Here is a 12410-nt window from a genome sequence, read left to right as displayed (position 1 = left end):
AGAACGGGAAATAATATTATTATTATATAGACCAGTATAATTATTATCATAATTACTATATAAACCAGTATTATTATTGCATAGATTATTATTGTTATTACTATTATTATAATATAGACCAAGATTATTATTATTTACTTATTATTATTATTATTATTATTATTATTATTATATAGACCAGAATTATTATTGTTGTTGTTGATGTTGTTGTTATATAGACAATTACCTATATAAATAAAACTGTAAATGTTCGCTCAACACCTTAAATCTCCCAAAATTAGGAACCTGCTCTTTCTCTTTTCTTTCTTTTCCATTTAACCAGACCGGGCCACAGCAAAGCATGGCCAGGGACAGCTAGTGGTATATAAGAAGTGTGCCACAGTTACCATAATGGCATTAAAAGTTAGTTTAGCTCTTAAATGAAGCATGTTTTTCTATGACTGGGACATTTACTGCCTTGTCGTCCCCGTCCCCTCCCCCCCCTTTGGCCTCTTGGTCAATATTTGTGGTGGATTAATCATCAACAAATAAATTCCCATTGCTTTCTTTGGTGTTCATCTAAACAGCACTTTGTCCTTCCTAATCAGGTAAGAGAACACAGTATTTTGAACCTGCAACGTATGGACAGCCATTTCCTTTAGGTAAAGATAAATACTTTAACTCTTTATGTTGCACATTTTCTTCTTTTAAGTCCTCGTGCTGTTTCACATGTGATGAGGTTCCAGCTGTTGAATGCCCTTAGACTGTAAACATAGGAAGTACAGGTGTTACTTGATGAGTAGTATTTGCCTCAATCATAAATTCTGGCAAAGAAAATGGACAGTTTAATCTGAGTTGATGCTTTCTTCCACAGAATACAAATAGGTGAATCAAAGAAATAGCCTCATTTTTTTCTAAGAGCATCAACTTGCACCTAGCACAGAAACTCTCTTTCCCTATTTGCATTTAGACTGGTTATTCTAATTTTTTTCATGTCAGGAGCAACTTGAGAAACTGCAAGTCGCTTCTGGTGTGAGAGAATTGGCCGTCTGCAAGGACATTGCCCAGGGGATGCCCAAATGTTTTTGATGTTTTACCATCCTTGTGGGAGGCTTCTCTCATGTCCCTACATGGGAAGCTGGAGCTGACAGAGTGAGCTCATCTGTGCTCTCCCCAGATTCAAACTTAACCTGTCAGTTTTCAGTCCTGCCAGCACAAGGGTTTAACACATTGTGCCACCGGGGGCTCCGGCTATTATAATAATTGACCTTAGGATGCAGATTCTATCAAACTTAACATATACGGTGTTCCCCAACTTATCGCTGGTGTTATGTTCCAGGACCACCCGCAAAAAGTGAAAATGCACAAAGCAGGGATGTTTTATATACATATATTGCATTCTGAGGATGCGGCAGAAGTGAGGAGAGATTTAAAGGTACCAGGCAGAGCACACTTTTTTTTTTGCTAGCTATAAGGAAGGGACTATAAGGCCGTGATTTATATACCGCTTTGTATCTCTTCTCTCTATCTCTTCTTACGATTAGCTGCCTCTCTCTTGAGGGAGAGGGTATAACCCCCTTCCATACTCCCATCGTTGTCAGGAGGCAAAAACCTGTGAAACAGCAAGTCCACGAAAAGCGAAGGAACACTGTATATATTGCTATCATTATAGAGTATATGAATACAAACAAGGGCACTTAAGTGGCTTAGATTCGAAGGCATTTAAATGTAGTGATAGTTGTGAAATAGACATGATTTTCTATTCATTTAATTTTAATAAAAGGTTTCCCCCCTCTCCTCTCCGTCACCCCTTAAGGAGTGGTTCTCAACCTGGGGTCCCCAGATGTTTTTGGCCTACAACTCCCAGAACTCCTAACAGCTGGTAAATTAGCTGGGATTTCTGGGAGTTGTAGGTCAAAAACATCTGGGGACCCCAGGTTGAGAACCACTGCCTTAAGGGATATACGCTTCCCTTCTATACAAATAGGGACTTTCTTTTATGTTTGGACCATAACTGTTTTTGCTCCCCACTTTGTAGGTCATTTTCTTCAAACTAAAATATTCTGTCCATTTTGGCTGTACAATGGCTAGAACTTCTTTGGGTGCAATGCTGCTCTTATTCACCTGTTCCTTCTACAGCAATCTACACTGTTCATTATCAGGTATGTAAATGACACCTAGGGTAGACCCATTGAATCAATGGGATTTATCTATTTATTGGCTTCAAAATTAATTGAACTAGTTGGAAGTCCACTGGGATCCCATCTTTTTAAAAAATGGGACAGTATTTAATATTCAGAAATAAACCCAATATCAGCAAAGTTTGAATTTTAGCATAGGATAAATTATAGCCGAAATCAATGCTGTGGCTTTAATTTTACCCAGACAATTATTGGTTATAGAGCTGTGTTGGAATTACAATCAAGTGAGTGCAATTAATACTTAATTCGTATAATGTTAGGCAGTCATTAGTTGATGTGCTATCCATGTAGAGGTATTTATTTATCGTGTCAGAAGCAAATTGGGGGTACAGTTATAATGTATTTAAAAACACAAATGAAGTTAAAAACTTGGCATTAAACTAGATTTCCTTTGACCAGAAGCTGGCCACTTGGAGTGCCTCTGATGTTACTGTGAGAAGGTCCTCCATTGTGCATGTGGCAGGGCTCAGACCGCATTGAAGTAGGTGGTCTGCGGTCTGCTCTTCTCCACACTCACATGTTGTGGACTCCACTTTGTATCCCCATTGCCTAAGATTGTCTCTGCATCTCGTGATGCCAGAGCACAGTCTGTTCAGCGCCTTCCAAGTTGCCCAGTCTTTTGTGTGCCCATGGAGGAGTTTCTCATCCAGTATCAACCATGGATTGAGGTTCTGGGTTTTAGCCTGCCACTTTTGAACTCTCACTTGCTGAGGTATTCCTGCGACTATCTGTGGATCTTAGAAAACTATTTATTGATTTAAGGCATTGGCATGCTGGCTGATATCCGAACAGAGCATGGGCCAGAGATGTCAATGTCTTGGTTATTTCATTACAGGCTGCAATTTCCAAACAGATGTCAGAGATTTATCTAGAGGTGAACAGATGTACAAGATAGTCCTATGTATATTTACTTAAAAGTAAATCCTATTCTTTTCCACAGGGATTACTCCCATGTTGATTTCCTCTGTTATTCTTCTCTGGCCTGTGTTGAGGGGAAAAAACAGAATCCGGTATTATCTTGTTCTGTGTTTATAGTTTTTAGGAGAAAATCTGATGCAACTCAGTTTCTGAGGATTCACAAGCGTGCCAATCAGTTCTTAGAAGAGATTCGCTCTGGAGACCTGGAAAGAGAATGCATTGAAGAAAAGTGTTCATTTGAGGAGGCAAAGGAGATTTTTAAATCACAAGAAAAAACGGTGAGAACGTTCACTCGAGGCTACTTTTGACAGACGTGAAAGACACAAATGTGTACCTGTCTAAATATGCAATGTATACTGTGAATTGCAAGATCAAATAGGTGAAAAAAGTCAGTTGTCCCATGTAGGTTATTTATAACAGGTCACAATTCAGCAATAAATCAGCTCTACATTAAAACAGATAAAATGATTGAATACATATGTAAAAGTAGACAGGGTTGCCTTACAAACAATAAAAAGAAACTAGATTAATGCATCAGTAGCTTTTTTATCATGTCAGAAGCGAATTAGAGTCTCTTCTGGTGTAAGAGAATTGACTGTCCCATCCTGTGGAAGGCTTCTCTTATGTTCCCCGTATGGGAAGCTGGGACTGACAGATGGAGCTCACCCCTTTTCGTGGATTCGAACTGCCAACCTTCATATCTTCAGGTCAGCAGTTCAGCCGGCACAGGGTTCAACCCATTGTGCCACCACAGCTCCCTAACAATAGGCTATTAGGAACACCTGGAGGACCAAAGTCTGCCCATGCCTGAATCAAAAGTAGCTGTAAGCTGAAATCATAATTACTTACTGCTTACATCTGTTGACACATTATTTTCTGCCAGTTAGAATAACAGAATAACAGAATAGATTTGGAAGAGACCACATGGGCCTTTTGGTACTAATGTTGGAGAGTGGTCCTTGATCAAAGTGGTCCCTGGTCAAAAAAAGGTTGGGAACCTCTGGTTCAATCTCCGATTTGCTAGTAACACTGAATTACTGTGTTGCGAAATGAAGCATGTCTAAAAAGGGTGTCACTAATGTGAAATGTTTGGAAAGCTCTGCTCTAAATGTTGTAGAGTAGACTACTCTCAGCATTCGCCAGAACAGCCAATGATGAAGGATCATGGGATCTGCAGTTCAATTACCAATGGAATAATAAAAAATGTTGTAATTGTTTTTCAGATGGAGTTCTGGTTTGATTACAAAGGTAGGATTGTATTTTTGTCCCTTTTTCTTCTTACTACAAAAACAAAAGATCGCTAATTTGAAACAAAGGATTGGGGTCTCTATTTGGTCCCCTCTTTCTCAATTTGCTACCATGGATAGTAGCCATTCTCAAATATCAAATAGGTTCCTTTGAGTGATTTTGGACTTTAGCTAACAGAAAATACCAACCAGTTTGGCCAATTTCCAGAGATTTTGGAAGTCTCTATTGAAAACATCTGGAAGGCCAGTGATTGAAACCACTTTGTGTACAACATATTTTGACAGGCTGTTTGCCTGCTAGTTTAAATTGTTTTTAAATTTTAATCTTGTAGATAGGTACTTAAATGGAAGGTAAATCCCATTAAATGTAACCACAAAAAAGGATTTAAGGAATAGAATTTGAAAAAAAATATGTTAATACGCTGTAGTTTTACTAGAGTGATCTATGTTGGATGTTTTGTGTGCTGTTTATGTCTCCATTTCAATACATTGTTTTATTGATAGTATTTTGCTGTTAGTTGTACTGTTGCAAAATGTAGTGATTATGGCAAGAGCACTCCAAGGATTACACATCTGTCTATAATAAGAAGTGAATGACCAGGATGCAATAATGTTCTTCTGTTGGATTAGGAAGCATCTATATCAAAATCAGAAACCTTCTAAAGGTAGTTTGTAAATGCCACAAAAGGATGAAGAAAGCAAGTAGAAAGTTCAGATTATGGTGGTAGAAATAATGTGGAATTATGTCAATGTTTAATCCGAAATGCATTTTTAATATATAAAATAATATCCCTTAGTTAGATATAACCACAAAATTCCAATCCATGTAATGCCAAGTATTTTCACTGGTTATTTTCATAAATAAATGCAATTAATTATTTTAAAAAACAAGTTTGATTATATTATCACAAACTTTTCAAATAGATTTAACTCCTTGTAAAGCGAACACATGTAAGAACGGTGGAGTCTGCAAAGTGAAGCACTACATTCATTCCTGCACTTGTCCCCCAAGGTTTGGAGGGAGTCACTGTGAAATAGGTAAGTGGTGATATAGTATTAAAGAACCTGTTCAGTACCCAGGTCCCCTGGTGCCATGCTTGTTGTAGCCATGCTATGCTTTATATAGGACAGATCTGTCAAAAAACAACCAAAAGCTTTGGCCCATGGGTTCAGGAGCATTCATCCATGGGTTCAAGAACATATCCCCTAAATCTAGGGAAGTGGTCAGAGCTGTGATTTGTATTTCTGTGACTGACAACTTGCAGTGGTTATTGTGGGAGGACTATGAGATGAGGGGCTGCAATTATGACCCAAATAAAATGTGTACTTTTAATACAGAGAAAGTTCATTGTTGGTACAAGAATGGTGGCTGCTGGCAATACTGCCAAGATACTGAACAGTCGCTTCGAGTAATCTGCTCCTGTGCATTGGGATACACTCTAAATGAAGATGGAAAGGGGTGCACACCATCAGGTAATGGAGAACACTTGTTGACTGTGAGGGTAGGGTTTGGCACTCAGGCTGGGGGAGATGCAGTAGGACCAAATATGTCAAAATTTCCTCCATATTTTTGAATACTGCTTTCCATTGTAGTACTTTAGTATCTTTATATAATTTACCATTCAGTTGACTACTCATGCTTGGTGAGCAATGACAGCTTGCCCAGGGCCATCCAGAATGGATTCCTAATTTGGGAGGCTTTGAAACTTTTTCCAATATTGATAACAACTGTAATAATGTACTGGAACTAGGGCTATCCATGCTAAGATCCCAGGATATTTTTAATTAGCAGGATATGGTGTCATTTGCCACGCCAAGCAGCCTTCCCTGTTGTGAGCTATCCTTGTTATGCAAAGTATTTCAGGGTGGCTTGATCTTGAAAGGGCAAACTAGACCCATTTGTGTTTACAAAAGATCTGATCCTGCTGGAGAAGACTGTCAGAACTGGGTTGCTGATGTGAATCTAGGCATTTTTGGACAATTCTTGGAGGTGAGCTCTAGGGATAAACACCTATATGTAAAAATGTATCCCTATGTGTCTGATCAATGATCTACCCACTACACTGTACCAGCTATGATCAGTATTAACTAAGATGTAGTTTGCATACTTCCATAACTGTTAGGATCTCCTAGCCCAACACTTTCCATTCTCACTGTTGCAATCAATGTGGTTGGCCTGGAAGCAGCTGACAGACAGTCCCACTCCCTCCCAGAAGCAGCATTCCTGTCACAATTCCTCCTTGCACTATTGTACCCAGTAATGTTTTGTCTCTGCTGAAACAGTCAAGAATACTGTATAGGTATGTTCATAAGGATTTTTATTTTAACTTTTTAAAACATCTGCCTCAATGATTCAATGGGCTGCTATGGAGAATATCTTCTTTTGAGACATTAAAACAGATGTTGTTGTTTTACATCAGAAACAGATTGCTTGGGTGTGTTGTTGAAGGCTTCACTGGGTTGCTGTGAGTTTTCTGGGCTATATGGTCATGTTCCAGAAACACGCTCCCTCCCACGCTTCTGGAACATGGCCATACCGCCCAGAAAACTCACAGCAACCCCGATTACGTAGGTGTTTCCTTCCACTTTTCATGTTTTAAGGTTTTTCTTCTCATGTTTTCCCACCAAGAATGTCATATAATAATAGAGTTGAAAGAGACCACAAGGTCCATTCTGTCCAACCCTCTGCCACGTATAGGGTCACTCCCTTCAGTTGTCTGAACAGGCATATGCTAAGTGGATTGTCTGATTTTTACCCTTGAAGACCGCTTTCCCTGTGGACTGATGAAAAAATCAACACGTTCTCTTGAGGATGGATCAACAGAATATGATCCAACTAATATTTGGGATACCACTGGACTGAATGAAACAATGGTTGAGGAAAACCTTGGCAGTGGGAATCAAACCTCAGGTCAGGCCTTCTCAGTGAATTTTAACCAGACAACGGTACAAGGAAGGACAGAGGAAGAAGACATGGAAGAGATCTGGGGAAACTTCACAGAAGGAGATGTCCAAAGCTGGCTAAACTTCAACTCAACAGATGCAGACGATACTCCCAGAATAGTTGGAGGCAGTTTCTGTCGTCCAGGAGACTGTCCTTGGCAGGTATATAATCTCTTGAAAGTTTTGACAAAGTTGCCTAACCTCATATTGTAGGTAACAGAAAACATAGCCTGTTAAAGACTGGAAATGGCAGTAATTTCCCTTATGCCATTAGCTATGGGGGAGCAGGTATGGAGCATTTGGAGGGCCAGATTCTGATGCTTCCCAAACTGGTTTGGGGTATTTGCAGCCAGTTTCCCTCTACAGTCTGCTATTTCCAAACACACAACAAAGATTTAAATGCACTGTGGATTGATTTAATTAATCTTCAAAAAACAGTGCAGCTCATCTATCATCGGCATTGAAGCAATGTCCATTTTCAGAATTTTTGGGGGTAAGCAAGAGAATATTGAACACACTGTACATTTTAAACTCAATTTTGCTGTTCCTCCTTCTGTTGGAAATAATCAGGTTGTTATATTGTAAATTAACAGTCATAGAAATATATATTTTTTTGCAAATGATTAGATTGGTTTTTTTTAATAAACTTTCTATTCACCAAATTTGAGCTTTCCTATTTTGAGTAGGAAAAGCTATGAATTTGTGCAATTTTCAAAATGAAAAAACACCCAGATTACTAACCTAGTTGATACAAGTAGTGGCTTAATAAAAGAAGTTCAGGCTGCAATGGGGCAAGGGTCGTGTTTTCATTTGTTGAAATAAATTCCCACCTTCCGGTTCATGTTGTAAGAAGTTAATGTTATATCTAACCAGGGCCAGAAGTGCTTTATAATGGCCAAGCTATCAACAGGTTATAACATTTACAGTTCAAAGATGTGTCTCTGTTCAGGGTCATCAGTCTTATTATTCTGACTTCCTCTCTTTCCCCTCTCTGGTTTACAACTGTTCTAAACTGAAACCTTGTTCACACAATGGAGGTACAGTAATCTCTTTAACTGTATTATTAGGGTTGGGCTATGTTTTATATACCTTTGAACAGCATCTGCTTAAATGAATGAATAACGTTCATCAAAGTCTCTTTTGATGTTTAATTTTGTCCTTGTTAAAAGGTTAAGCACCTTATTAGATCAAGTTAAAAAGTCTATTTAAAAATAATTTTGCAATTTTGATAGTGGTTGATGTTGTATTGCCTTTCACACGGGTGAAGATAAATAAAGGCTGGAACAGTGCTGGAACTGCTTTACTCCTATTCTGTAAACAGCTAGTGCCACCACTGTCCAAACACAGTGTTGCTACACATAATTGTGTGTTTATTTAGAATCTTCTTCCTACCACAGATGCTTTAGTCTTCTACCTAGTCCTTGCGATAAACTGGGTGAACATGTGGTGATCCCTTTTCTTTCTAGGTACTCATCCAAAATAAAAGAGGATACGGTTTTTGTGGAGGCAGCTTAATCGGCAGCCAGTGGGTGCTCACTGCGGCACACTGCCTTGATATTGTTAATCCACATCAAGTTACTGTAGGTGAGTGTTACAGAAGCTATACACCAAAGGATTATAGCAGTGGTTCCCAACCTTTTTTTGGCCAGGGACCACTTGACCAGGAACCACTTTGGACGGGGACCACTTTGGACAGGGACCACTCTCCAACATTAGTCCCAAAAGGGGTAAGAATCAGTTTTTGGTGAACTTCAGATTCAGTTTGGTTATGTGGGGTGCTGATTCAGAAAACTGCTTTGGATAGACCACATCAGCTCTAGTTTCTAGAACATATGCCATCCAAAAGTCACTATCTACTCATCCATAGAGAACTATATTTAACAAACCTCGTCACTAGGGTTTCACTAGACCAGTCGCTCTCGTTGCAACAGTGTAGAAAACCATATTTAATAATCTAGAGGTGATGTAGTTTATCCAATGTAATTTTCTGAATCAGCACATCAAATAACTCCAGGAACAGGCCTAATACAAAGACACGAAGGCACCTCCACTTCCAGGCACCACATGGAACAGCTCCGCTCCGGGGAAGGAAGAGAAGCAGCACTGAGGAGGCTTGTTGTCACCCCTTTCATGGGTAATCAGCCTCTCCCCTCCCGACATCCCCGTTGCCTCGGCACTATAAGAGGGTTTCGCGAAATCAGTCGCTTTCATTGCAACGGTGTAGCAACAGTGAGGCCACAGGCCATATTTTAGTTCTTGGGGACCATTGGTGGTCCACAGACCACAGGCTGGGAACCACTGGATTATAGGTTTAATTTTTTAAGAGTAAACTTTATTTACCTTTTTGGAATGCAAATCAAAGGAATGCAGTGGACTCTCTTTCATGTGTCTCTATTCAATTAATTTAATAGCATGTTTTTAGGGTCCTAGATGTGTGTCTGAACATAAAATAATGTGGCCCTGGGCATTGAATAAATTGTCATCCCAAGTGAAGTCTGGAAGTCTAGCAAGCTTGTTGTTGTCAGACAGAAATTCCGCTCTTCTCAGACTTTATATCCTTTAGGATTTATCTAATGATATAAACATATTTGAGCCTCTTTCTCCTTCTAGCTGAGAATATTCTTTGTATGCATCAAAAATGTAGAATTAATGCATTGCGACATTGTTTCAATTACCATGGCTCAATGCTACGGAATCTTGGGAGCTATAGTTTGATGAGGCACCAGCACTTTTTGGCAGAGAAGGCTAAAGATTTTATAAAACTATAACTTCCACAGTATTGAGCCATGGCAATTAATTTGGTGTCGAACTGCCTTGATTGCATAGTGTAGCTGCTCCGTTAATCCATCTTCCATTGGTTTCTTTCACCAAGAACAGAGAACTGCAAGATGTGGCTAATTTTTTCAAAAACATTCCAATTCCTTCATTTATACCCTATTATTTATGCTGTCAACCTGACCAAGAGGATTTCAAAACTTATACATTTTGGATTCGCTGTGATAAATGTTCTTCGCAGCAATACAAGGCAAAGGTTTCTCTTGACATTAAGTCTAGTGGATGGTGCTCATATCAATTTCTAAGCCAAAGAGCCGGCCTTGTCCGTAGATGTTTCCAAGGTCATGTGGTCAACACGACTGCATGGAGTTCCATTACCTTCCTGCAGAAGTGGTACCTATTGATCTACTCACATTTGCATGTTTTCGAACTGCTAGGTTAGCAGGAGCTGGACTAAGAACGGGAGCTCACCCTGCTCTCTGGATTCAAACCACCAATCTTTCAATCAGCAAGTTCAGAAGCCCAGCGGCTTAACCTGCTGTGCCACCAGAGGACCCTTATCGCAGCCAGTTATTCTTTATCTCGTAGACCAATAGTTTCATTTTCACATTAGCTACCTGTAGAAAGGGATCAAATTCTTTCACATTTTAAATTGCCTTTCAGGAGACTTTGACAAATATCAGAGAGAACAAGATGAACAAAAAGTGAAAGTGCGGCAATTCTGGAAGCATCCTCAGTATGATTCAACTAATTATAATAATGACATTGCGTTGATCCGCCTGACCAGTGATGTCGTTTTCACCCAGCATGTCTTCCCCATCTGCCTCCCGAGCTCTAATCTGGCTAGTTTGCTGATTGAAGAACAGAGTCAGGGGATGGTTAGTGGATGGGGTGCTACTCACGCCAAGGGAAGGTTAACGCGCTTCCTCATGAAAGTCAAGCTGCCTCTCGTGAGCATGGACACTTGCAGGCAATCAACAGAGAAGCCCATTACCGACAACATGTTCTGTGCAGGCTATGCCGAGGAAGGCCGGGATGCTTGCGAAGGAGACAGCGGGGGACCGTTTGCTGCAGCTTATCGCAATACTTGGTATCTCCTGGGGATTGTCAGCTGGGGCGAAGGCTGTGCTGACGTGGGAAAATATGGGGTCTACACCAGGGTATCCAACTACATTCCGTGGATAAAAGAAGTTATTGAAAGTGAGACTGATTCTACGGGATTTTTACGGTCTGTGAAATGAAAACTGATTTGTATAAAATAATTGTATTTGCACATTTTCTTAATTATATACATATACTTGGCTTCACTCATTAATGAGTAGATGCAGCCCTGGAAAGTTGATTCCATGACCAAAAGGTTTAGTTCTAAAAGGGATATGTACTGTACATTTAGACACAAGACATCTATTACACTATATAACATAATTTCTGTTCCTGGGTTATAAATGTCATTTCTTAATTGGTTCTATCATAAAAACTTGGAAAAAGTGTATTACACTGCAAAAACTTTGTTTTTGCAGGACATCCTGCAGAACATTTTGCTATAGTTTTTCAACGAATATCACAGTCTCAACCAATTCAACAGTTTGTGGTAACCACAAAAATGAAGTTTTTGCAGTATAACAACTGATTTGAAAGTACAATTAAACAGGAAATAACACTTTCAAACCAGGAACAGAGTTAAGCTAATCGCAACTGGGATTCACCTTTAAGCAAAAAACAAAGAAATCTGTTAAACATAGTAAACTGCAATTAGTCCTTTTGCTGTGTGTACTAAATAGAAACATCTTGTTTCTATTCAGGCCCCACATTTTCTCCTTTGAACTGGAATATATGGCAATGTGGACTCGATAACCCAGTTCAAAGTAGATATTGTGGGATTTTCTGCTATGATATTCTGGGTGATATGGCTGTGTGGAAGGGCCCTCAGTCATTAGTAAACTTATGACTTCTTCCCTGTCCTTCAGGGAAGCCAGCTTGTGAATACTGGCAGCCACTGGGTAATGGACAAGATAGGTTCCGTAGGTTTGTTCTTAAGTTGAATTTGTATCTAAGTCAGAACAAGTACATTTTTAATGTAACTCCACAATTAGTTTTGGACAGCATAGGGAAGGATTAACACTCCTGTCACATTTGTTTTTCATATAGGCCCCTGTTCAGAGAACTTCACATTATTGAGTCTCTTTGACAATTGGGTTTTGAAAATGTTGACTTGCTGTGGAAACAAGGATTGGTGATAACGCTTCAGTGGAGACATCTTTTTCCCTATGATAACTCTTTCAGGAGTGAATTTCCCTTTCTATGGGTAGATTTCTCTAACTTCCTGTTGTCTCACCTCTGATCTTAA

At 39.4% G+C, this 12410-nt stretch overlaps 1 protein-coding gene across 2 annotated transcripts; it reads left to right on the top strand.

Annotated features, from left to right (window-relative positions):
• Positions 1-513: 513 nt before the first annotated feature.
• On the top strand, positions 514-11555 carry LOC132770802 (coagulation factor X-like). Of its 2 annotated transcripts, none has more exons than XM_060768127.2 (9): positions 514-587; positions 2018-2141; positions 3216-3376; positions 4322-4346; positions 5270-5383; positions 5684-5818; positions 7110-7450; positions 8755-8872; positions 10727-11555. In XM_060768127.2, exons 2-9 carry the CDS (start codon positions 2063-2065, stop codon positions 11302-11304), a joined length of 1551 nt encoding a protein of 516 aa, XP_060624110.2. In that variant the 5' UTR covers positions 514-587; positions 2018-2062; the 3' UTR covers positions 11305-11555. The 2 variants fall into 2 exon arrangements, with proteins under 2 accessions (XP_060624110.2, XP_060624109.2); XM_060768126.2 differs by having other exon boundaries at positions 558-641.
• Positions 11556-12410: the final 855 nt, after the last annotated feature.

Source organism: Anolis sagrei, chromosome 3 (genome assembly GCF_037176765.1).
Source record: "Anolis sagrei isolate rAnoSag1 chromosome 3, rAnoSag1.mat, whole genome shotgun sequence".
NCBI classification, from domain to species: Eukaryota; Metazoa; Chordata; class Lepidosauria; order Squamata; family Dactyloidae; genus Anolis; species Anolis sagrei.
This window is presented reverse-complemented; position numbering and strand designations above follow the sequence as displayed.